This window comes from Merops nubicus, unplaced genomic scaffold, assembly GCF_000691845.1.
Source record: "Merops nubicus isolate BGI_N331 unplaced genomic scaffold, ASM69184v1 scaffold7609, whole genome shotgun sequence".
Classification (NCBI taxonomy): domain Eukaryota; kingdom Metazoa; phylum Chordata; class Aves; order Coraciiformes; family Meropidae; genus Merops; species Merops nubicus.
This window is the reverse complement of record NW_008632979.1, coordinates 21,668-46,651: the sequence shown is the minus strand read 5'-3', so window position 1 is coordinate 46,651 and position 24,984 is coordinate 21,668. Positions and strand designations below refer to the sequence as shown.

Here is a 24,984-nt window from a genome sequence, read left to right as displayed (position 1 = left end):
TTTACACAGAAAACAAACAGGTTCAGAAACTAGAAGATGACTGTAGGTACTTATAACTGTAAATGCCAGAGCAGAGATTGTTCTACTGTTATGCCAAGACAAGCAAAAAGAGGACCGTGACTGAATGCTATGTTTATAATAATAGTAGTAAATAATAATGATAGTAATAATCAAGGGAGTTCAATGGGAAGAAAAACATAAGCTCCTGGTAATACTTTTCTACACAGCCTTTAATAGGTCAGGTTATGAAAAGGTCTTTTATTCTCCTGGAATGATAGATTAGATCTGGCATTTTAATGAGCGTGTGGATAATAAATAACCACATGAATTATGATAATTTAAATAAAAGGATTTACTACTTCAGAGCACTTGTCTGCAGATACGTGCTCCCAGTATTGCCCCAAACACAGTGACAATGACTCACTGCCAGCTGAGGATCCAGTCCAAACTGATCCTTCTCATTAATACTTTGCACTTCAGGGATCTGTTTTGCAATGGAAAACTTAAGCAATTCTCTGACCACGACTGGGCAACAAAAGGGTGAAGACTCCTCTCCCTGTCTTGCAGTCAGAGCTCACAGCATGTGGAAACTACTGGACACAACTGTTCCAGGATTGCTGCTACAATTTCTTAAAAACCACTGTCACAAACTCTGTTTCAAAGCCTGGCATAACTACTTAATACCACTTTCTAGCTGGAAATTGAAGACAGAGAAGCGGAGACCACTGTTCCCACAAATATCGACTGAATCTTCACATGTCCATTTTTTGTTATCAGTCTGACCCATTTAATGGTTGACTGATAATCTAAGTGAAACCCGTGGGAGCAGTGAGAGCCCAGCACGTATAAAATTCTTTTCTCTCCCTCATCTCCAGTGGGGTGAGCACATCGTTCCGCTTTGCTATGTTCATGGGAAATGCAGCCTGATGTAAAGTGTACTGTTTAAATAATCTTGGGAGTCTTGTAATGGTTTTGTGAATTATGCTTCAAATTTTCTATTTTTGCATATTTGACATATCTGCTTATTTTTGCATATATGACAGCATCTTCTTCACAATCCAAGATGATCAACAGATACAAATTCCTTGCTTCCAGATGGACATTGCAGAAGACAGAGCAAGAAAAAGAGTACTGCCAATGCCTGGGAAAAGACTTCACCTGTTTGAAGTTGCCGTTCTTTCTCTGCTCCCAGTCCATCATGTCATGGAAGATAGGGATCATGATATTCCGGACTTCTGGTTGTGGAACCAGTGTAACACCAAGAAAGGGGCCAATCATTCCCGGAATAAAGTGAATCTTATGCTCACCTGTTCAACACAAAGCAACTGTAAGTAAATAAAAGCCTTCATTTTCTGTCACTGAGAAAACAGGGAACCCCTGCAATAATGACATATACAAAGTAGTAGGCATGAGCATTAGAAAAGCAAACATTCTTTTTCTGAAAGGACTGGAAAAACAGTATTTGCTTTATGTCATTCCTTGCAAGTCTCTAAGAACGTTTTTAATTTCACTGTGAAAGCCTTCAGCAAAAATTGTCAGTGTATTTTACTTGCAAAGGAATTCAAACTGTCAAAAATAACCAAGCTCAAACATATTAGGGGGAAAAGAGGCCACAGATGCTTCTAATTTAGGAAGAAAAAAGATTTTGAAAGGGATGGTGAGAACAATAGTATTTAATAGAACATATTTTATTTGAAAGAACTACAGAGCTCTTCATCCTTAGTGCTATGGAAATCCCAATTTCATAACTGACCTTGACTTAGGGCCAAATTGCATTGTTTCTCAGCACAGAAGCCCAAGGCACTTTGCTAACAGTCTCTTCTATGGCGTGCTTGCTGCGCACTACCAAATAGCCATATCTGGAACTACTTTCAGAGATAAATATTTCTATCTGCATCTACAATGGGCTTCTCACTTCTCAGTTGAATTTGTCTAGCATCATTTTCTGGTTATTTGATCGCTGGTATATTGGAGCACCTTCTATTTTCCAGACATGCTTAGAAGCCGTGATCAAGTCTGGCTGTATCTTAGTTATTCAAGATGAGCCAGGCTTATTCAGACTTTCTGTTACTTTTGTAGTCATCTTCCTTACTGTTCTTTGAAATCTGTCCAGCTTGTCTTTGGGATGGATATTTATTTTTTTTCTGTAGAAAGCAGGACCAGGCAATTCTTGAATCAAGTGCACTTATGAAAACAGTGGCAGTCACACCGTCCATCTACTCAAGATTCATCAATATTTTCTCAAAGGTTATGGTATCTTTTTTTATTCATGGCATTCTACAGGTCGCTCCCATTATTATCCCATTAACTCTGTGACTAATAGCACAACACATCTGTGGTCTTTGTTTTCTTCAATAGCACTCCTACCTATATTCCCACAAATACAATGTTGATACTTGTCTTTCTAAATATATTGCTTGCAGTCACAGTATCAAGTTATCCAATTTGATTTGTATCATTCCTCTGCTCTCTTACTAACTCACCTGTTCTCAGAACCTTCTACTTCTGATGTCTATCAGAAAACTCCTTTTTCCTTTCCTCTAGAACACTATATACTTCCTTTGTCCTCAAACATTTCCACAGGTATTCAGATGTACCTAAACCCAAGACTTCTGCAGCACACTTCTAAAAGCACAAGTCCTTGATGAAAAATTCTCCATTTACCTTTTTAGATCTGTAGTGGGATGTATTTTTCCTCATTCTATAACATGCTTAATTTAGTAGTCAAAACATATAGGAAAAGGTAAAATGAATTGCAGAAGTTTAAATTTTATCACACATGTTGCATTACTGTGGACAGGGCTTTTGTGGGTTTGGTTTTCTCTCTCTGTTGCTTTTTTTTTTTTTTTTTTTTTATTTTTTTTATTTTTTTTTTTTTTTTTTTACTGTTTGTTACATGCACTCTAGTACCCAAAGATATCAAAAAAGCAGCTTTACCATATGCTACTATGGTTTAGTGGTGGACATGGCAGTGTTAGGTTAATGATTGGACTCTATGATCTTTTACAACCTAAATGATTCTGTGATTCTGTAATTTTGAATCATGACAACTTTGGCATCTACAAAATTATAAAGTTGATTATGACTTCAAATTTAAATTTCTGCTTAACAGCCATGGATCAGACAAAACTCAGAGGGTAAGTTTATCTCCATAGGAACCCATCTGCAGCACAGTGGAAAGGCTTAGAAAAAGCTGATTTTCTATTTGCAAATAGATAAAAAACTGTCACTGGCGTGTCAAAAAAACCCAAAACCTGTCCTGGTCACATTTGAGAAGAGAGCATTCAAATTCACAGGAATGTATTATGTCAAATAAAAAGGTATGATGAGACAGTACAGAAGAGAGGTTTTGGTGGCAGAGGAGAAGTGCTCCCTTGTTTTACAAGTCCTCAGAGAAATGAAGTACTCTGCAATGCTACAAAAATAAAATAAAACATGCCAACAGAAACCCAGGGTTACTTTGGCTTTGGTTGTGAGGACAGAGAAGGAAGAGACATACCCAGGTTCTGCCACATGCTGAAGAGTTCATATGCCATCATTACTCTCATATCACCATATCTGGGAAAAAAAAAAAAGGAGATGGACAACTGCCTAGCGGAACAAAAACTGGCAAGGCGGCAACGATGTTAAAAAAAAAACCAACATCAAATTCACGTTTAAGTCAACGTAAGAGTATCAAACAACGTGACTAATTAGTGAACACTGTAGTAGGAGATCAACTTATTTATTCCCGCATCCCAAGTTCCATAGTAACCACAGGGACATGTGGTAGAAAAAGAAGTCTCATTTTTGAGGTGGCACAAAAGGCCAGGAACCCAACAAAACATGTTCTTACTTATCCAGAATCTTCTTCCTCTTGGCTGGTGTGGCATTTTCTAGTTGGAGACTTGGCTGGTTTATAAACAAAACTGCTAGGCTGAAATAAGAGTTCCACACCTGTGACACAGGAAGGAAGTTTTATTACATTACACTCCAAGGAGTATGTATTAAACAAGTGCAGGAGAACCTATATCCCCTTATATGTACAATCAGGGTGTTCTCTTCTGTAATCAAGAAATAACTTAGTATCTGTCTTAACCACTGAGATACTAAACTCTTAAGGAAACTCTTAAAGCATTATTTAAAACCTGGTAGGACCTAAACTTAAAAACCCCAAGAAAGTAACACCACTGAGCTTTCCTCTTAGCACCAGAGTTCAAAAATGAATCAACTTTGTGACAAATTTTAAATTGTGTTTTCTGTAGGCTAAACAGATCTTCTCACTCAAAAAACCCCAGAGATTACACTGTATCATGAATGACAGCCCTGTAATTTAGTCAGTTTTCCCAAAGAAATGAGGCTTTTGTCATCACGCTGTGAGTGCACGTGCCTATGTACATGTCTGGCACCTTTTCCTTAGTGATATTAACTTGTTGCCTTTCTTCAACTGGATCAGACATAGGGAAAACACTCTCTAAGAGAAAGACCTCTGGGAGGGAGGGTCATGAATGCCCCAGCTTCAGGAAAAGCACTGCCTGAGTTTACATCTTAACCATGAATCTGTAAGACGGCATCCTTCATTAGCTCCACTGCTTATGAAGATACTTGTTTCCTTTCTGAGAGGTTCAATTTTCTTGATTTGATCTCACGGTGTTATCTGTTCTACTTCTCCTCAATACCACAGCAGATTCAAATTCCTGCCTTTTATCAGTGAGGTCATCTTCCCTACAGATTCTCAAATATGCTGCAAATTTAATCAACTAATGCAGAGAATAGATCTTGTTCCTTTGTTACTGCTAGTTTAAAAAGATGTCATAACATTTTCTGAGTATCAATTCTTACTTTAAAATCGAAGTCTGTTTCCGTGAAGTTCTTATGCAGTGCAGAAGACAGGTACTGAACTGTTGTAACTATGATACTGCAGTCAAAAACAAAAACAGAACATTTGAAGCTGGAGTGTAACACATGACAGTGTTTTGTGGTGCTGATCTTATTATACGTAGAGACAGGCATGCTATCACTGCTGTAATTGCACAGTAGTCACCTACTTTCTATGTCTATAATCTATTTCTGTAGTCTTTCTATGCTTCCACAAACAATTTGTACCAAGCGATACAAGATCAAGAATTTTCATTGTTATTGGAAGTTTTGGAATTTACACAGTAGCATTGAAAATCTAGTCTATTTTGCATGGCTGGGCCACATTACCTCCAGCAAATCAAAGGAACACCTCCATCTTCCTCCTACTTTAAACAAAGATTTCTCTCCCCACGTCCCCCTGAAGAGCACTCAGAAAGTCTGAGCTAATTTCATTCTTGGCTATACAATGGTCCTTTATCTGGCTCACGCTTCAACTCAAGATATTTATTATTTTGCCAGTTCTCAATGCCCTGGTATTTTGTTTTGTTGGTAGCTAAACACATCTAAGTGAAAGGCAACGAAGTCATGTGATAAATTCAGAAATGAATAAATAGCATGTATATAAGGCAACAATAGTATCAAAAGAAAGAGCACATCTCTGATTCACATGCAAGTAATACTTCCAGAATACTGCTAAACATACCTATCAGTCTAAAAGTTTATGGCAAAATTATGCCAAAGGGAACAAGGTAACCTACAGCAGCTGAGGTAGCTACTCTTTCATCTGGATTTTTCTTTTCTTAAGAACCTCATTTAATCTTTGCTCTTGAAATACTGAAATCCACTTCTTTCACTTTTCATTAGCATGGTGATAGCATACAGCTCAGCTAAGCAGTCAGCCTTCAGGAGCACTTCCATGGTGTCGTCTTCTAATGGGAATCCTCCAGTGTCAGTTAGTCAGTAGTAATTCTATAGCTAGTTTATCTAAGGAAGACAGTAAATAATTCCAGCCACCGTTGTGTTCACCATGCTGCTGCCATCCCAAGCAGCATACTACTTAACCCATCAGAAGCAAAAAAATTAGATAAAATTAAGCACTAAAATGGTAGATGACAACTTGAGATATAACTCTGTGTAATGCAGTTGGTGTCATTGCTCCTCCTTTTAACAGAGTCCTTCTAGTTAGGCTAAGGAGTGATGTTGATGGGAAAAGAGAGATGCTTAACGTAGCATTTACTGAGAGAGGGGGTTGAGAGGCCTGCCTTTTAATACCACTTGGTGGGGGTGGCTGTTCCCTGACATGTGTTATTATAGCTGCTATGTCACCCTTATACTCAGTGCAGCTACTTCAACTTTGGGTTTAAACCTTTAACTCTTCGATCCTGATGCATATCAGTAGAGTTTAAGAAACAGAACAAATACATAAGTCCCAGTTTGGTCCAGAGTGTTAAAAGAACTGCAGAATGAGGACGATCGCTCCAGAATTCCCACCTTGATCACCACATCTCAGTCTGATGAAGCACACTGCATCACAGGTTTTAATGACCCAGTCAGGGAGAAGAAATTCCAATACAGAACGTCAAGGGTTTATACCTGCTCCTCTACTTACTTGCTGGTGAGCAACCTCATCACCATCCAGTCTCGAGGAAAGACACTCATTTTCATCAGGTTCCGAAATACACAGAAAATCTTCAGGAGGAACTCCTATAACACAGGGGGAAAAAAAATTAATTAAAAATCACCAGCAGCTCCAGATGAATCTCTTTTCTTGATTGTAAGAAGGACAGTTAAGCTAAGCGTGCTTCACTTGAGCTTTGCATTACTAGGTCATCCATCTGAAAACACAGGAACAGCATATATTGTGATGTGGCTCTTCATTTTGTATGCATCTAACATGTACTAAAAAAAGCTGCACCCTTCTTTAAAGTCTTAACGTCTGCAGCGGGATAAAACCTTCCTTATGTGTATAATTGTATATTACTTCTCATATTACCATCTAGAGTTCCAGTATCAATTAGCAGCTATTTGCAAATATATGGTATTCACAATAATTAATTTATGCATTAATGCAACTAATGTATCTGTCCTAATTTCTTTGCACTTATGTCACAGATTTGACAAAAACACCATACCCCCAAGCCTAATAAAACTCCCACACACACTTTTAAAAATACTAACAGAAAACACCATTTCCAGCAAAACAGAAAAAAATATCTTGAACACCTTCAGCTAAACATTTGCTTCCCCAAAAAATCCCCAAACCTGAAGAAATTTCCTGGGTTTGCATATCTCAACCTCTATGCCTATAAAGAGCAACAGTGAGGATAAAACATGCCAGGTTGTTGGCCTTGCAAACTATGATTTTATTGGTTTTTTTCTACACAAAATCAAGCTGGCACAAAAAGTGGCAGCACAAGGTTTCTTCAAAACTGTCCTACCATAAGTGCAGAGAGGAGATTAATATCTTGGTGTAATTGAGTTAAGAGTAAATCATCACAAGCTCTTTGACTTTTGGCCTCATTTTGGCCTAGATGCAACACTGGTAAGTGAACATAATGCCTTTCCATCCAAGAAAAATTATTGGAAATATTGTTACAGCAACATTTGAAGTGGAAAAAAAGTAATATATTTTATTAGGTCAACAGATAGTTGGAAAAAAGTTCTGGTATAAAACCTTCAGCCTCTGTGACACTCTTGGTATCCTGGGATTATCAGAGATACAACAGGGTTTGCTCTTAAGGGTGTAAAGACAAATTTCAGTTCAATGACAAAACTTTTCAGTGGCCTGACATAAGAACTATGGTTTAGGTGCCTTATAAAAAATATCTATTAAAATTAACATGAATTAATCTACCAAATAATTTTTCCAATGAGCAATTCAAAAGTTACCTGAAAGGTGGTAAGCTCAGTGAACTATCAGCCGGAGATACGTTGAACCCTGCAACCCAAAGCTCAGAATTGTATCTTCCCAAATTTATGTCCCTGATTTATTCAACCTCTCTATATGCACATGAAGTATTTAGAGTAACAGTGGAAGCCCTCTCTGAATAGGCTTTCAGCTTCTATTTAAATTAAGGCAACTTAAGCTCCTCCCACATTACATTCCTCTTATTGCCCATATTTTCTTGCGTGCCATGCTGTTCAAAAGCATTTTATATAAAATAATGTCTTTATGAAATTATTCTGCCTTTTAAACAGACTGTTGTTGGAGATACTCCTCCTTCCTAACAAAGTCAAATGAATTCTCTTTTGAGATATGCTATTTCAAAACGTCAGTGGCAAAACATGCCACTGGAAAGGTCTGTACCTCCCAACCAAACTCTTCTCTTCATGAAGAGCCATTGCTGAAGTTAATGTTCACAAATTTGGGAAGCAGGCAGCAAGTGGAGCAATAAGGTTACTGCTTTTCCAAAAAAGATTTCATCTGCTAGAGACATCTGTATCCCTAAAAAGGCTTGAAATTATCTTTTGGCATAAAATCAAAACCCTTCATAAGTAAGCTGCAATGCACACTGAACATCTAGTAGAATGTACAGAACAACTGACTTCACGTTTTCAGGATTAAAAAAATCCCTGTTCCTCTATCTTCCACATGCTACAATACTAGTACCCTTTAATGTCTAATAACATCTCTATAGGGACTTTATTTGCTGCTAAGAAGACAATACACTAACCTGTGTCTTGAATGTTTTTGTAACACACCTGTTATTGTAAAAGCAAAGGGAAGGTCCATGAATAGAATGCCCATGAACGGGAACGATTAGCAGAGGGACTCCCCCCTGCTCTCCCATTCCAAGTGAACCACCTTACAAACATCATGTTCTATTGTACCTTTAGTTCATCCTTGCTTTGAAAGTTGTCCAGTAAGTGCTGGAAATGAGTGTCTGACATCTGACGAAGCAAAGATAAAAGGCAGGAGACATATTCTCCCTGTGGACCAAAGGAGAAACTATTTCGTTCAGACAGTCGGAAATCTCATAAATACAAAACTCAATCTGGGGTAAGGTATAAAGGGAGGGGTCTGAAATGGCCCCAATGCCTATGAGAGGAAAGCTGACATGCACAGAGATTAAAAATACTGCATGTTAACAGTTCTTGAATTACTGTTAATCCATAGGAATATACCTCTTAAAGGCTCCTTCACCTTAGATACCAATTTTAAAGGTCTTTTAACCAATGTTGTAGTCTAAACAAAAATAATTTAAAATGTTTAATGCAGACATTTGTGAGTCCTCCAAGTGTGCAGTTTTTGACAATCACCTTTTTAAAGTTCCTTATTATACTATGCCTATCAAAGGTGTGACTGCAGCCCATGCAGACATACCAGGAATTATTTAAATTAATTATTTAAATGAATTGGCTCAGACAGAACAGTATAGCAGTGACAGCATGGGATCAGCATGGGCAGCAGAAGGTGTCTGGAATCTTGTAAATACTTGGCTTATTAGTGCTCACACCAACTTATGTGCTGTCACAGCTACAGTACTAGCAGTATTCCGGTAAGATATTAGGAATATTGTCTGGGTAAGCCCACATGAGCTACAGTTACATTTCTGACCTGCAAAGCAGATGTGCCCTAACCAGTTACCACAGTATCCCAAAGTGTTTTCCAAAGATGAGCTCCCCCATTTTACATACCTGAAAGCAAAGCACAGAGAAGTTAAGCAATCTGTTCAAGATAACGAGCAAGGCAGTGCCAAGAACGTTAAGGACTAGGTCTTTTAACTCCCAGCCCTTTGCACAACACCACTTTTTTTTTTTTTTTCCCCAACAGTGAGCAATTAATTTGGAAAATATGCAAACTCTGCTTTCTAAACAGCATATAATAAGATATCGTGTATCATTGTGCTGCAAAATATAAATTCAGGAACAAATGCAAGGGGATTTTATACTTGGGACTGTCCATTCCATTTTAATATTTTTTTTCTAATTGGCTTAAGCATCTACCTAGAAGCTTTTAAAGTTCCAATAAACTTTATGGGGCTGATCTTCATTAGGAAAAACAGTGTCCTCTTATATGTGAGGTGGCATGTGATAAATAACAGTAAGTAAAATGGTAGGAGTAAAAGGAAATTGAGATGTTACTGGACCTTGGGAAAATAGTGCCTTTCTTGTTTTCTATCAAAGAACATGTCTGAAAACTACAAAATGCTTTGGTCTTTATCAGGATTCTGCCATTTGTTACTTTATCTGAGCTAGCACAGAAAGATACAAGCTCTTCTCTTCTGTGACAAGTGTACTGCAGTGTACATCTGCCCCAACAATACTCTGAGGTTTCAGCCATTTGACAAAAAAGCAAGTCTAAAAAAAGGGATGTTCTGAACAACAGCGTACCATCATACATTGTGCAAAAGCTGCATTAAAGACTCTGGGAAGCAAAAATAGACTGAAATAGGCAACAAATCCAGAAAAGAAGAAAGCTGAACAGTAAAATTATGTTCTTTTTCTCCTCTTCCATTACATGTCAAAGAAAAAATTTCTTCCCCTAGGCCTATGCTGGTAGTCTGGACAAAGTGGTGGCTTCTCCCTCTTTTCCCAGTGAGCTCAACAGCGCGCTTGACTTAAGATCTGTTAATTTCTTTTCCAAAAGTATGTTTTGTTTTCTTTGCACAAAATAATCAGAGTGAAGCTCTCCAGGGTGCTAAGGAAAGGAATTCATCCACTCAATACTGTGCAATTCTCAGTCTTGGGAATCTGAGCCTCATACTCATGTAGCCCTTGGTGATGGCTGTTTTGGGGCGAAGCTCCAGGCGGCTACCCACCCTAGCATACACCTCAAGTTCTAAGCAACAATTCTCTATCACAGCTGCAAAGACAAACAAGAAAATAACTTGGAAATCCACAAAAGTTTCCTGAGCTCCACTGCTTCCTGCAGACCTCCCTACTGCGCAGAGGAAGGAATGGACTTGTGACTCATTAAGGGAAAGAGACAAAGCCCTGGGCATTCATGCAGCCGAGATGATAATGAGGTGCCGGTGGTGGTGAGGGATTGAACCAAAGGTTAGAGAAGCAGGAAATAGAAACTGATTGTTAGTTACTAACAGTGATTTCTGCTGTGCACTGCGGGCAACGCTGCCCTCTTACCGCCTCCTGAGACTGCGATTTACTCATGATTGTAAGCAGAGTTTGTAAAAGCACATCCAGGAGGCTCTCCACCATCATCTCAACCTCCTCCACGACATCTCCCTCCTACAGTAAGTGGTGAGCAAACAGACAGTTAGAAATGGGAGAGAAAGGAATGGGCAAAGACAGTTCTGCTGAGTAAATCATAACACAAAGTTATTTTCATAGAGAGCTGTGTAACAGAGGTTCAAAGAAGTTCTATCAAATTCCTCACTGGTACCAGATATTGTTGCGATTCCTCTGTGTGTGTGTGTGCACTACTTTGTCAGTCTCTGGTGGAAACTTTCAGGTCACGGACATTAAGGTAAATCTCTAATCACAGGTCTGCATACACTCTAGAACACAACGGGATCAAATTATGTTCAGGAACCTTTATTTCTTGGCAGTATTATTGCAGCTTATTACCATGCTGCCTTTCATCTCATTCCTTTCACACAAACCCGTAACTTGTAATTGGAAATACAGATGGATGTGTATGAAACATATTTAGCACCATGAACTTCCTCCTTTAGAGTCAGGTGGGGAAACTTCACTCTGTCTGTGAGCCTTGATTTAAATGATCAAGTTACCATCTGAGATCAGAGTATTACAATCATCAAAGCTGGATGTTTAAACTCAGCAACTATTTCCAGAAGTGTGATTTCATTGATTGGATAATTTTAGAGTATTCTCTTAACATGAATCACAAAGTGCTAGTTACTGTCTCTTGTAGAACTACAAGTCCTAGCGCTGCATGAAGCTTTCATACTCCACTGATACCTAACTTCTGGGCTTGGATGAAGAAAATTAAACAGTGTCAAACCTGGTAAATGCGTATGCTTTTTTCCCCTCCTAACAGCAAGAACACTGTGTAATCAGAATGCTCTGAGTCACACACACAAAAGCAGACCCTCATTTCAGATGTTCTCCTGCTGCCAGAAAATTAGTAGAATTTCGTTTTTGAAAGAATCTTCAAAAAACCTGTATTAAGCCATGAAAATACCTCAGTTTTCATTTTACTGAATCAGTGGTGCAATTACAAAAAATAAACAAGCAGCAGGTTACCAGAGAACTTGTCTTAATTATAGAGAAGATGCTACTGAGGATCCCAGAGCAGATAAGTAGCTCCTTCTGCTGTCGTAGGTGAAGGTGAATGTGGTGAAGAACTACAGGCAGCAGGATGCGCCGGGACTCTGAAAGAAGGAAAAAAGATCACAATTTTTCCAACAGAAAATTAAGTTTCAACCATACCCATCAGCAGTCTTCTGGTATCCAAACTAGCCTACTGATATACAGCACCTTCAATCAATTAGTACAACTTCTACTGTACAGACTGTAGTACACTACACTTCCAAGAACTGTATCCAGTGAATGAAAAGTGCATCCAGTTTCAAAAGTCCATAAATGTAGTGTATGTGATGCTGTCAATAGTAGTTCAGCTTTGAAACAACAGCTGTGAACTGACACATTCTTTTTGGTGCAAACCCATCCTCAGTCCATGTTGTTTCCAGCTCTACTGTCACAGCTGACAGAGCTTCTCCAACATACGCCCCATGGAAACTGGCTAATAATTCTCTTTTAGGAGGCTTACAACCCTTAACTTATTGAAGAAGGGAAAGCACGTAGCAGCTGCAGAAAACAGTAACCAAAATTAAAAAAAAAGGCAGGAAAAAAGAAAGAAGAGGGGGGAAAAAAGTGGCAAGATGTCAGGAGTCTGACAGGACAGAGAGAAGCAAAACAAGTCATTACCATATGGGAGGCAAGAAAAAGAGAATGTAACTTCCTTTAATTGCAACACCTGAAAAGCAGGCAAAAGATAACTTTGGAAACTTTCCCATTAACCTTCATTCCTCCTTTGCAGTGACACTGGCAACTAACGATGCTTTTGGCTGCTGCATAGCACCATGACATCTCACTACAGCATCAAAAAGCAGAAAGACAAGTATTTTTATAAATATGTTCAAAACACTACAGTTAGATAAAATGTATTGTCTGTTTCGCAACCATCTTTGGACTAATTACTCATTCTCTACACTAATTTATTGAGATTAATTTCAAATTTAAGAAAAAAAAAATGTTTATAAACATTTATGATGAATGTTTTAAATGATTCTCTGTTGTTATCATTCTCATCTTGGACCAAGTAATTGCAGTGCACTACCTTGAGATCCTCACTGCAGGGAAGATAAGCCAAATGGTGCTTTTTACCTTCTGCTATTATCTTCTTAACTTCTTTCAGTCACGCTCATGTATAAAACTCAAAATCTTCAACTCTTCTTCATTCAATTAATTATTAAAGAATCACTAGTATGTTGAGCAAATTAAAATTATAATATAAAGATTAAACATACTTTAAAATAATGGGATGGATTTCTCACATAACTTTACCTCCTTGCTGCTCTCTCCAGACAATGAACTTGCTGGGAAGGAGGTTATCTTCCTACCCATGGCAACAATAGAGGAGTAATACAAATATCAAGTGAGATTTGGCAGTTTTAATAATTGACTTGACTTGCTAATGTGCATATTTTTATCAACCTTAACTACAATTTATCTGTGATGGATTTATACACATTTTCTAGGGAAACTAAGTATATGCAGTGACTATACGTAGTCACGACACTGCCAAGATAAATATTTACCAACACTGGCATTCAGCAATGAATGGGTTGTAACAAAGCAACTGCAAAATAATCGTAACCTGTCCCTGCTCTTAGTTAGCAGCAAGACCCACCCTCGGATACTGCTGGCTCACCTGAGAAGGAGAACAGGCGGCTGTCAACAGTGCGCGCGATGGACTGGAGCTTAACCACATCCATGGACTGCCCGATGTGTACTGTGCTGGGCATGCTGCCCAGAGTGCCCCTCACGAACTCTGCAACCTCCTGCACCGTGAACATCTGCAACAGCTCGTCAAAGATAGTGGGGAAGGAGTTCAGCAAAGCAGCCTGAAAAAAGTAAACGAAGAACTGAGAATTCTGAATTCTGCAACTGCAGCTAAATGCAGTGAAATAGGAACAACAGTAAAACTGAATTAAGGTTCTGTAAAAAGCTACTAAACAGTGCACTACAGCTGGTGTTAAAGTTCTGTAAGACATAAAGTTCACAGTCAACAAAAGCATATAAAAATCAAGCTCTGCTGCAATATTTTTATTAGAAGTTGAGCACATACATAATGTAGAGCTTCAAAAGGCTGTATTTTAGGACACAGCTTATAAAACAGAAAAAACCCTAGGTATCAGAGAACAGAAATAGTCTATTTTTGTTGATTTACTTTCTTCAATAGATAAACTTGCTTCTGATTAGAGAGTTCCATGGCAATTTTTTGTACCGAGCAACTACCTGAGACAGTTAAAACTCTTCAGAAAAGATTCTGAAGAACAGAACGTGTTGACACACCCTTAACCATAGCAGCACTATCAGGTGACTTGACATATTTCTGCATCAGGGGTGAGGTGCAATTTCATGTGAAAGAGGCATCACATCATGCAAATAACTGTGCATGTGATTCTTGCAATAATGGATATTTCCAGTAAGCTGGAGCTATCCTTGAAGGTGTTTCTTGAAGTGCAGAAATAACATCAGCACAAAACCAACAAACTAATGAAACCCTTCAGCTCTTATTTCACACTTTTTCAATTTAATTCTTCATAACAGTAGAGAATTCCATGCATCGCCTTATCCCTTAAGTTCCGCAGACTTGGTGTCACACCTAACAACTGCCACACACTTCTAACGTTTTGAACTTCTCATCCTACCCAATGTCCATACCCATGTCCTCATTATAACTACCTAAATTCCTAGCTGGTTCCTTTCTGGGACTGCTGCACAACCTGGTTGTGACTAAGCTGCCTTACTTGCACCCACTCCAGCCACAGCTGCCCCTCCACCTCCCTTCTCACCATCTCCACCTCCCTCATCTGAAGCTCTCCACACAAACCACACTGGTTTCCTGCAGAAATCCACATTTACCAACTTCATTGCAGATCTCTGTTCAGCTTTGCTCTTCCAGAGTCTAACCACCTATTGGTATTTTCTTCTATTCTGCAAGTTCTCCTTTTCCTCATAGATTTGTTTTCTCATTGCATAAACACTTCTGTATCTCTCATTCTGGCTCTAACACTCAGCATGCCTCTCCTAATCCCATATAATATACAGCTTCCTTCTTGGCCAAGCCTTTCCTCATACTGTCTTTTCCTTCAAACAACAGTGGTATCTATCTAACAGTCTCTGAACAAAGTCTAAGATACTTTTACATCTAACACTGCAGAGCCAATTAAATTATTCCAAACATAGATTTACCTCTTTTTTCTTTGTGCTCATTATGGCAATATCTTGTCTTGTTACAATCAATTCGGATTGTAATCTGATCACGCAAAACCCCTCATAGCCTCCTTGGTATTGTCACCTATTTGTTGCTACATACGTACAATGTGCTAACAAGATAAACAAATATGAATCATTTAAATAGCGCATGGTACTCTCGGAAGGCTCTAATAGCCACAAATCCAGTCATCATCTTTATCTTTGGGATCATACAAGTGAAATTACAATACAGGCCAAATAAATCCTTACAGGACTTTCCCCAAACTTATTTCTAATTATTGCTATAAAGCAGAAGGATTTCTGTGGTGATTTAGGGTATCCAGTAGCAATCTAAGGATATGCACAAGATCTCATCAGGAAGCTTTGGAGCTGTCCTGAGGTACACCTACACTATTCCATCAGTTCCTTGAAGGGCCCTTTTTTGTACAACACCCTAAAATATGCAGGAACATTACTCATGTCAAACCAATTGCCTGGAAGGCAGGACATAATTGGTTTTAATCTCATTACTGGAAAGAACTATATTGAGAACTCTCTAATATCCTGGGTAAGAGGACAAGTGAGAAGAAAATTATGTTTGCTAGGGCCTCACACATTTCTATAGATATTTAACAGTTGTCCACATTTCCGGAACTGGTACATAATCTCCTTGGCCCTCCTGAACAATCAAACATACATAATCTTGTACGTGTCCTCAGTGTGCAGATGCCATAAAGCTGTTCCCTTAATTACTGAAATATTCCAGATTTCCTAGTTTTACGGTACCAGCCACTTAAACATTAAATTCCAGTTTATATGCAGGAAAAGAGAGGGTTTTAGGGTAGGGTGAAGGAATTAATTGGGAGCATCCATGATGAAATACTTGTGCAGTTCTGAGGATCGTTACTTACAGAATTAAATGACGGCCTTGAAGTACCACCACATTTTTGTGGGGCACATGTCCCAGCTCCGCTCGCCTGCCCTCCAGGCTGAGAGGCCTATGGGGCAATTGGGATCAAGGGGCAACATAGTGGCAAGGGGGAAACAAAAAGTAAACTTTTCAAAGATTAAACAAAGACAGGCTTCACAAATTACAAAAGTCCAAAGTAAGAAATACCATAGTGAGAGAAAGGAGGAAAAAAAAAAAAAAGAGATAAAGAGGGAAAATAACCCCATCCTCAAAATCTAGTCTCCCTCTGTATTTGTGATCAATGCAAGTGAAAAACAAACACAGCCACCTCAACAGCCCATGCTCTTAAGATGCTGTTTCCCCTCACTGTCACTCTGCCTGTAAAAATTTATGCACTGATTTCTCATGTTCCTGGCTCATCTTATTATACCCACTAATGGGTGATTAAATAAAAGATTGGAGCAGCTGTTCTCAAAATCTTTCAGAGTAGCTTCTTAAGGAAGAGATCACATTGCTGGCAGCTTCCATAACCACTAGACTCACTCTGTTTTGTTGCAATGTTCACAACAACTGCTTCTTTGGCAAACTACAGTAGCTGTTCAAAACATCTGTAAACAGCAAATTAGTGATTACAAATCACCTTTGTATTACCAGAAAGTTCTAGATGGTCCATTTTGACATTCTCTGAGCTGAGGCACACACAACTCACTTGACATTACTATTTAAAACTTTTAAATACAGAAGTATGTAATTTAGTACAGTGGTCTTTAAAATATGAAACAAGTCTTAGCTGCATCCTTACTCACTTTGAGTAGTATCTTGAGCCCACATAAAGTCTTCATGAAGTCCTCCATGCAATGTTAAAAATAATGTATTAAATGTGAGTGTGGGTATCACAGTATGCTTGTGGTCAGGCTGCATATGATTCTGACCTTAATTTTAGAGTATGCTGGAATTAAGTTTATCTGACCATGAGTACATCAATTGGACTTCTCTACTATGATGCTGCTATGACTATTTAGTTGAGCTACTACAACTGAGGATTTAAAACTTCTTGAGACCAATCATAACACATTTGAATGAGAGCCTTGAAAAAGCAGTTTACTTTTGTGAAGAGAAAAAATTGTACTCTGCTGTGACAAGTCACTTTCCTCTTTCAGGTCCACAGTTCAGCTCACCTGTACCTGGGAAGTGGTGCAAAGCTACTGCCTAAGAACTTTAACTGGCTATGCTGTTTTCCAGTATCATCACCTTGTCAGAGGGGGAAAACTCTCTAATGGTCATGGGCCCATAGATACCACCTGTGCAGAAAGTAGCTGCCTTCTGGCTTACTCATTGAAGAGTAGAAAATAGCAAACCTGTGTGAAGATGAGAGTCTCAGAGCTCCTGCTGTCCAAGCTGAGCACAAATCTGATGGACTGGAAAAGCTCCTGGATGCTGGAGCGGAACTGTTCCTCCTCCATTCCACAAGTAGCTCTGGAGTAGAGGATCCGAGATTGGACAATGAACTTGAAAAGATATTCCAAGGCCTTAAGGAGCAGGAGAGGAAGGAGATTAAGAATAGAGAAAAAGAGAGAAAGAAAAATAAAGGAGCTTTAAAGAGAATCAGGAAAGATTCAAGCTGCATAATAAATAAATTCTTCAGTTTTAGAAAGGAGAAAGAAAAACAGGTTTTGTAAGTTATACAATTGAGTTAAGGAAGAGCTACTGATAGGCAAGTACCCATTCTCAACCAACAGTCTTTGTTACTAGTATGACCCACTAATAAAAAAATATTTAAGTTAAATAGACAAATTTGAGGAAAATCCTGGTGAAGGTAAGAGAATTCTCGTTTTCTCATGACTTGGCACAATGACTGTAAGTGTCTGAAGAAGCTGTTCTGTTTTCATTCAGATTTTACTTTTAAGTATTTGAGTTAGCTAACCTAGATTAAGGCAAATGGACTGTCAGTGGAACAGAAGAAGGATTTCCTAGAAAAAGGAGGTTCTACTTTTCAACATGAACACAACAGTGAGGTTCACCTTTGTTCCTGGCAGCTACATGTACAAACAGAAACAAATGCATATGCAGAAAGAGAAGAGGACAGGAGCAGCATGTGAAGCCCTCTGCGGCCTGTAACAGCAGGAAGCAGTGGTACCATAGTGATTATCTTTTTAGTTTGAGCTATGACAAATGGAAGTGTTTTTCTTTTTTCACCACACATGAAACGTGGGAGATCACCCACCAGAGGGAGGATAACACACACAGAAGATGGAATTTAATACGATTATACAACGTGTGATAGATGCTGCAAAGGACTGGCAAATCGGATCTTTTTGTAGTAGATTGATAATTTGCTCTATGACAAGTTCAGATTAAGTCTGAATTTGCAACCTAAACATCTTTACCTAAAACTTTGTAAATGGCATTAAATAAATAAACTCCATTTATTTGGCATCATTGTCAACAAACAAAAAAACATTGTTCTGTGCAGCCTGTAACAAGCCTCAGACACTAATACAGCAGTGTCACACTGCACACAGCAACAAGGCCCTTCTCATCACTGGTGCACACAACTCTCAACATGGAAATATACCAAGTAACAGTGCCACTTAGACTTCAGTCCTTCCCTTAGTGTTTAACATGATACACCATTAAAGCAGGATTAAGGGAAGACATGATGCATATTTTGATGATATCCTCAAAATTCAGCACATGGGACAGGCGGGAGCTTTGGTCATCACAGTCTGTACAGAAACGTTAGTAGTACTCATTCCACTTGTTTTGCTTCAATGTTTGGAAACGGAAAGCTAATTCAAATACAAATTTTGCCCTCATCAAATACTTTCCCATCCATAACATGCCTCTAATTGAAGCACCACAATATATGCAACCTGTTGTAAGCTACCGAATGCTACAGCTTTAAGGATAAAGAATGGAAATGTGAAATTCCTCATAAAGCCTTCACAGATTTCAAAATGCCACTGATACTTACAGCCATTTTTTTTTTCCCAGGAATGATGGCAACTTTGGTAATTTGGCAGTACATTATTTATACTTCTGTATGAAAACATCTCCCAGTGAAACTTTCTTACACCAAGAAATTTCCTTCCTCGGGAAATAACACTATGTTTCCGGATAGTTTCCAGACAAAGGTCAATTGGTTCACAAGAGCCAGCTCTTTAAGGTTACCATCTCTGCTGGTAACATGAAATAGGGCAAGTCAAGTGCTCATAGGAGATGTTTTATAGATTTGGTACAGACAACCCTAATTCTAACCTGAGAGCTCATAATTTTAACATGAAGATTGTGTTTTGCAATGAATAAGAGGATTTCTGTAGGAAACTCTGTAATTCTCTGTGGCAAGTGAAATGGCAGGTTTTCAGAGACACTCTACAGCCTCAGCCCAGATAACCAGAACTGCTGCCTTAAATCAACCCACAAAGGCAAGTGACTGAAGAGCTCTGTGTTTGCAGACACATTGCTGAAGCTGTGAGAACAAACCAAGACTTGTTAGCACAAACCAGCACCCGGACTAACTTTGACTCTTCTTACAAAATCACATTATTCTATTATGTTTGACAGGACACAGAAAAATCAGTACCAAATTAAAGGGAGTTTCTTAAAACGCACCCTGTATGCATGTTCACACAACAGGTGAGCACACACCACTCACCAGTGACCAGCAACCTAAAGACTCAGGGTACAGCACAAGCAGAACTTCTATGGACAAACAGCATCATAACCCTATTTCCTCTCAACCAACCAACCCCTGAATTCCACCACTGGTGTTCCAGGAGAGACAAGAAAAGGAGTAAAAAAGTGTGCATATAGATAATGCATCTCAAAGAACTCCCACTGGCTGCTGGGTCACCTTCCTTTGCTCTCTGAGTGACTGTCCACACGCACGCTCACTCTGAGTACAGGAACAGCACATCCCAACTGGCGCAGATTACCTGGTGGTTGGCTGCATGTCTCGGGAGAATTAAAACCAAAAGACCACTATGACAAAAGCAGCATCAGTTAGAAGCTTCTATGATAGCAGAGGTAAAAAGTGGATAAATTTCTGTGGTTATTCTGCAGGTCTAATGGATAAAGATACTCTTCAGAGTCGTAGTGTCACCTAAAACTGCATGGATTATGCTCAGACAACATTTTGATGGTTTCACTGTAGCATACTCATAAATCCAGTGGGCAGTCTTGGGGACAGTACAGCTGCATATATGGTCTCCTCTGCTGTAGAGATGAAGAGTCTGTTCAACTCAAAAGGCAAACCACACCTGATGTTCACAGTATGACCAGATGAATCAACCTTGTACAGAGCTGCTTTAAGAAAAAGCACAGATTAATTTCCTAACTCAAGAAACTCAAAGATTACTTTAGGAAAGAATCTGGACTATGTAGAATGGGTAACTTTATCATAGGTACAATGTACGCGAAAAGGATTAGCTCTGACAGTCTGAATCTCTTTCACTGTTCTAACCAAAGGGAATAAAAGCCATTTTCAGTAGCCTCTAAGCATCCACTTCACTATTCAAGAGCACCTAGCAAACTTCTTCCTGCTGCTGTCAATGTGTTTTTCTCAGGAAACGGGATACTTGCTTCAAGTATAAGAAGCATCTACTATATAGTTTTAAGAAAGAAAAGTGCAAAAGTTCAAGTGAAGGTACCAATTTGAGCCTCGTGAGAGCAGATAAAAGACCTAGGGCAAAGTTCAAGGCATCAGCAGTAAAAGAGGGAGCAAGTCCCACAGACAGGCTGACCAGGGCAGAACAATTATCATCACACCAGTAATTTTCTGGTATTCTTAGAAAAAGTGAGACTTAGAAAATGTAAATCACCAAGTAAGGCAATTATTTCTGAATGAGGTAATCAGTAAGTCCGGAGACAGACTGGTATCAAAAGCAACAGACTGATGTTTCATTTTTTAAAATTCACGGTGAAGACAACAATTTGGAGGAGTCCGCAGTCTCAAAAGGCAGGCTGAGAATATAATCCCAAAACTCTCCTTCCCTAGCTCACTGGCTGGCAGGGCTCAGAAAGTACGTCCAGGGTTTTGAAAAAAACGTCTGGGAAGCCTGACCCTTTGGGTACCGCCGGCTCATGTAAAGCCCCATCGTAACGGTATGCAGTACCACAAAGTCTCTAAAAAAAAGTCTGATGCGTGCTCTGTGTGGTTCAGCTCCGAAACACTGATATAAAGATGTGACTTCCTGAGGAAGAAAAGGTCTTGCTTTTTCCGTGGGTTCCTCAATCTAGGCCAAATCCACCATGATTCTACTACTGGAAAGATAGCTGAAGTTGAAAGGGCATCTCCTAGAGACTGTTCCTAGGTTTTGCCATGACCAGCAGGGAAAGTAAAACTGTCTGTGAAGCCAAACATGGACACTTTGTTACAGAATTCTCTAAGGAGAAATAGGCAGCTGTGTCTGGATGCAGCTTATGTGCAGCTTGTTACAGGGCGTAATAAAGGAACATGGTGTCATGTGGTCTGGCACAGGCAGAGACATCCTTTTGGTTATAGCTTCTCCAGGTTTCATAGATGTTTTTTGAAGACTAAAAGCAGTCATGAATGAGAGAAGTAATTTTAGAAATAGTCTAGAACACCAGTTGCTAATGTCAGGGTCAAAAATCAGAATCCTCTGAGATGTCTGTATATCCATCATGAATGTACACAGTCAAGAGCCATTCCCTATGATCTGTGGTTGAAAAGTATTACGAAGCAGAGTCTAGGTATGTAAATATCTACAAAAGACAAAGCAAGCACTGGTATAATGCCCTTTTAAGTACCAGGATGTGACCCTAACAGGAGATCTTGAAAGCTACTTGATGACGATGATGCCATACCATCCAAATGGAACAAGGATCCTCAAAAAATAAAAATCACTTCTGCAAAAACACTGACTAAAATAGACTAAAGGAGGCAAAACAAAGAAGAATAATATGAGAAGAAAGAGAGCCACAATACAGCCTGAACCATATGCCGAGACAAAAGCATAGCTAGATTTACAAGGAACAACATCTGACTTTCCCAGATGGGTGCCAGAAATTAAAGGAGCAGTCTATGTACATGTGTGTACTTCACCTGTGAGATGCTTCATCTGTTTGTACAAACATGAAGAAGTGAGAAAGTGCTGATCTCCACCACTGCTACTCGTTCTAAAAGTGCCCATACTCGAATGTTTGGATATATGCCCACTCAGAGTATGAGGGTACAGACTGATATTCACTCAAAGAAATATATCTTTCTGCAAATTTCGAAATCTTCTACTTATCTACTTGACACACTACCTTTCTGTCTTACAACTGACACACGGTAAAATTGATGCTTTATTGTCTGATTTCTCTGTAATGGCACAAAAAATATTCCCTTTCTTTCACACACCATTAGAAAGCTGTGTTTTCCAGCGAGATCACTCTCATGGCGCAGCTGTGACCAGGTCCTGTGCAATGAGAGCTGTTTAGAATTTCCAGCCAGTTAAAGGCTCATTTAGCTGCTTCTTAAAATACTCCAGAACTTCAACTCATAATACAATGAAGCTGTGTCACAGCCAGAAATGAGAAGTGGCTCTTTGATCCACAGCACCTGTGCCTAATACACTAAAGATAACTGCTTCTTGAACTGCAAGCTGTACAGCACATATATAAATGGCAGTGCATGTATACTCCATGGAATTCGCACTTAAGTTCTCCACAGAGTTTCAAATGGACTTAAGGTGACAAATTTTTCCTCCGTTTTTTTCTCCACAAGAGTGAATCTCCCCCTAAAATTACAATTTTGGCAAAATATATATATATTCTTAAAAAATCTTGTTGAACACCTAAGAAGTCAGTGCTAGACCACCCTTGATTTTATCTAGAGGTTCTCCATCCCTTTTGTAGTCTCAGGTGGAACAGACACAGGGATCCTTTTGCTGAATACTTACCCTCATTGCTTCCTGGATGTGGTCTTGGCGTACCAGCTCGGCAGAACGGTCCATGTACCACTTCAAACACCGGATCAGTTCTCTGAACAGAACAAAAAAAGAAAAGAAGAGGAACCTTCAGCACCATTATAAAATTACTTGGGAAAGAAATGTTTTTGTTTTAGGAAGAAATCTATCAAATAGTCTCATTTCACTCCATTTCAGTGGTCCTAACTACTGAATTTGGATAATAGAAACGTTTAAGTTTCAAAGTTAGAAAGTAATTTCTTCTCTGTAATTGACTTAAGACTATGAGGAACACAAAGAGAACATCAAAAAGATGTTAAAGAGATAGCTTTGACAAAGGCATGCAATATAGTTCTAAGGCCAAAACACAATCTTTCTTTTAGTAAGAAATTCCAGATGTCCCCTAGTAAGTTTTTAGAAACTAAGACCACAAAGAAAATAGACACATCTATTTTCCAAAGCACACAATACCATTTGGATTAACTTAGAGTTAAAAAACATGGTTTAGTTCAGATATCAGACTACCAAAAATCATTTGTCTGAAAGAGGTGATAATTAGCACATAGCAGAACCTCTGAACATGACTATGCCTCCTAGTGTTTTATAGTATCTACAGTTTACCTGCCATTGATAGAATATTTTTAATCTCTTTTTTATTACACCAAAATATGAATGGCTTAAAACAATCAAAGCCAATTCTAAGCTATTTTTGACAGTTTATTGTGCCAAAGATAAGAGTATGCTGAAACATACAAAAGAAATGGTCTAAAAGAAAGGAAAAACACCACCCTGAATAATAACTGCTCCTGGTCTCAAAAATCTGCCTTACTCTCTGATGCAAAACTCAAAAAAGAATACTAGAGAATAAGGTAGTATCTTCAAAGTGACAGTATTAAGTTTCTGACCTATAGAAATTACACATTTACTTTAATTAGATAGAACATCATCTTACATGAATAGCAGTCTACCCTGGAAGAGGCAATTATAGTTCTCTAAGCTTTCACACAGGTCTTATATCCCAATATCCTTAAGACTAAAAATGTATATGCTCTTGGTAGCTCACTAGTACAGACCAATAAGGAGCTGTTGCTGTCTCTTCAGTTAAAAACCAAGGAGTAACACTTACCAGATCAGAAAGGCAAGATAAATTCCAAAGTCTGCTCACTCTGAGCCACAAGTGACACTCAGCAGCTTTTCTGCACAACTGTGTTGGAAAACTTTTATCTGAGTAGTTCTACTTTTGAAAACCACTGCTACCATGAAGGTTATAATTCTGACAGTGACATCATTCAAAAGCTTGTTGATACCATCTCTTGAAGTGATGGAGAAACAAAACCTACTTGTAAGCCAGTGCTCCTGCAAAGTGCTTCTGAATGTAAGTGTCCATCACAGGTCGAAAATGAAAATACTTGCTGTCACGCAGCAGATTGATGATGAATACCTGTGGGAGATGAGAAAGTGAACCCATACTAAAGGGAATCACACATTGTTTTAGGTTTCCATAGGCAAGTTACAAGCTAAGAAACAATGAAATACAGGAGATTCTTTAAACAGCAGTTGCATTAGATGTTATCATTTGCACCTCTCAGGTCACAGCAAATATTGCTGTCCTTGGATCTGTTGAGGCTGTCTCACTTTCCTCACCTGAGATTATTACAGAAAACATTAACCTGGACCCAGCTGAATATTTCATGAAAGTAACATACTAACTATATGATAATAAGAAACTTAAAAATCATTGACCATGAGGTAAAGAAAAGTAATAATTCAGCAGCTTACCAAAGACTGGAAGACCAACAGACCATACTTTTCTGTGTTGTCATCCAAAACAACAAACAACGTGTCAAGAATATCTTGCAGGAACTAAAATGACATGAATAAACAAAGAATTTCAAATTCAATTGTATCTAAAAGGCT

At 38.7% G+C, this 24,984-nt stretch overlaps 1 protein-coding gene across 1 annotated transcript in view; it reads right to left on the bottom strand.

Annotated features, from left to right (window-relative positions):
• Positions 1-1,158: 1,158 nt before the first annotated feature.
• LOC103780406 (dedicator of cytokinesis protein 3) overlaps positions 1,159-24,984 on the bottom strand; it is a gene marked incomplete at both ends in the record, with an annotated part of 42,424 nt that continues 18,598 nt past the window's right edge. The window contains 13 exons of the mRNA XM_008948077.1: positions 1,159-1,307; positions 3,500-3,558; positions 3,836-3,936; positions 4,822-4,897; positions 6,449-6,543; positions 8,671-8,769; positions 10,882-11,028; positions 12,007-12,134; positions 13,697-13,889; positions 17,515-17,685; positions 23,062-23,143; positions 24,408-24,508; positions 24,847-24,930. Coding sequence (XP_008946325.1) covers positions 1,159-1,307; positions 3,500-3,558; positions 3,836-3,936; positions 4,822-4,897; positions 6,449-6,543; positions 8,671-8,769; positions 10,882-11,028; positions 12,007-12,134; positions 13,697-13,889; positions 17,515-17,685; positions 23,062-23,143; positions 24,408-24,508; positions 24,847-24,930 — 1,485 coding nt within the window. The remainder of the gene's footprint in view (positions 1,308-3,499; positions 3,559-3,835; positions 3,937-4,821; positions 4,898-6,448; positions 6,544-8,670; positions 8,770-10,881; positions 11,029-12,006; positions 12,135-13,696; positions 13,890-17,514; positions 17,686-23,061; positions 23,144-24,407; positions 24,509-24,846; positions 24,931-24,984) is intronic.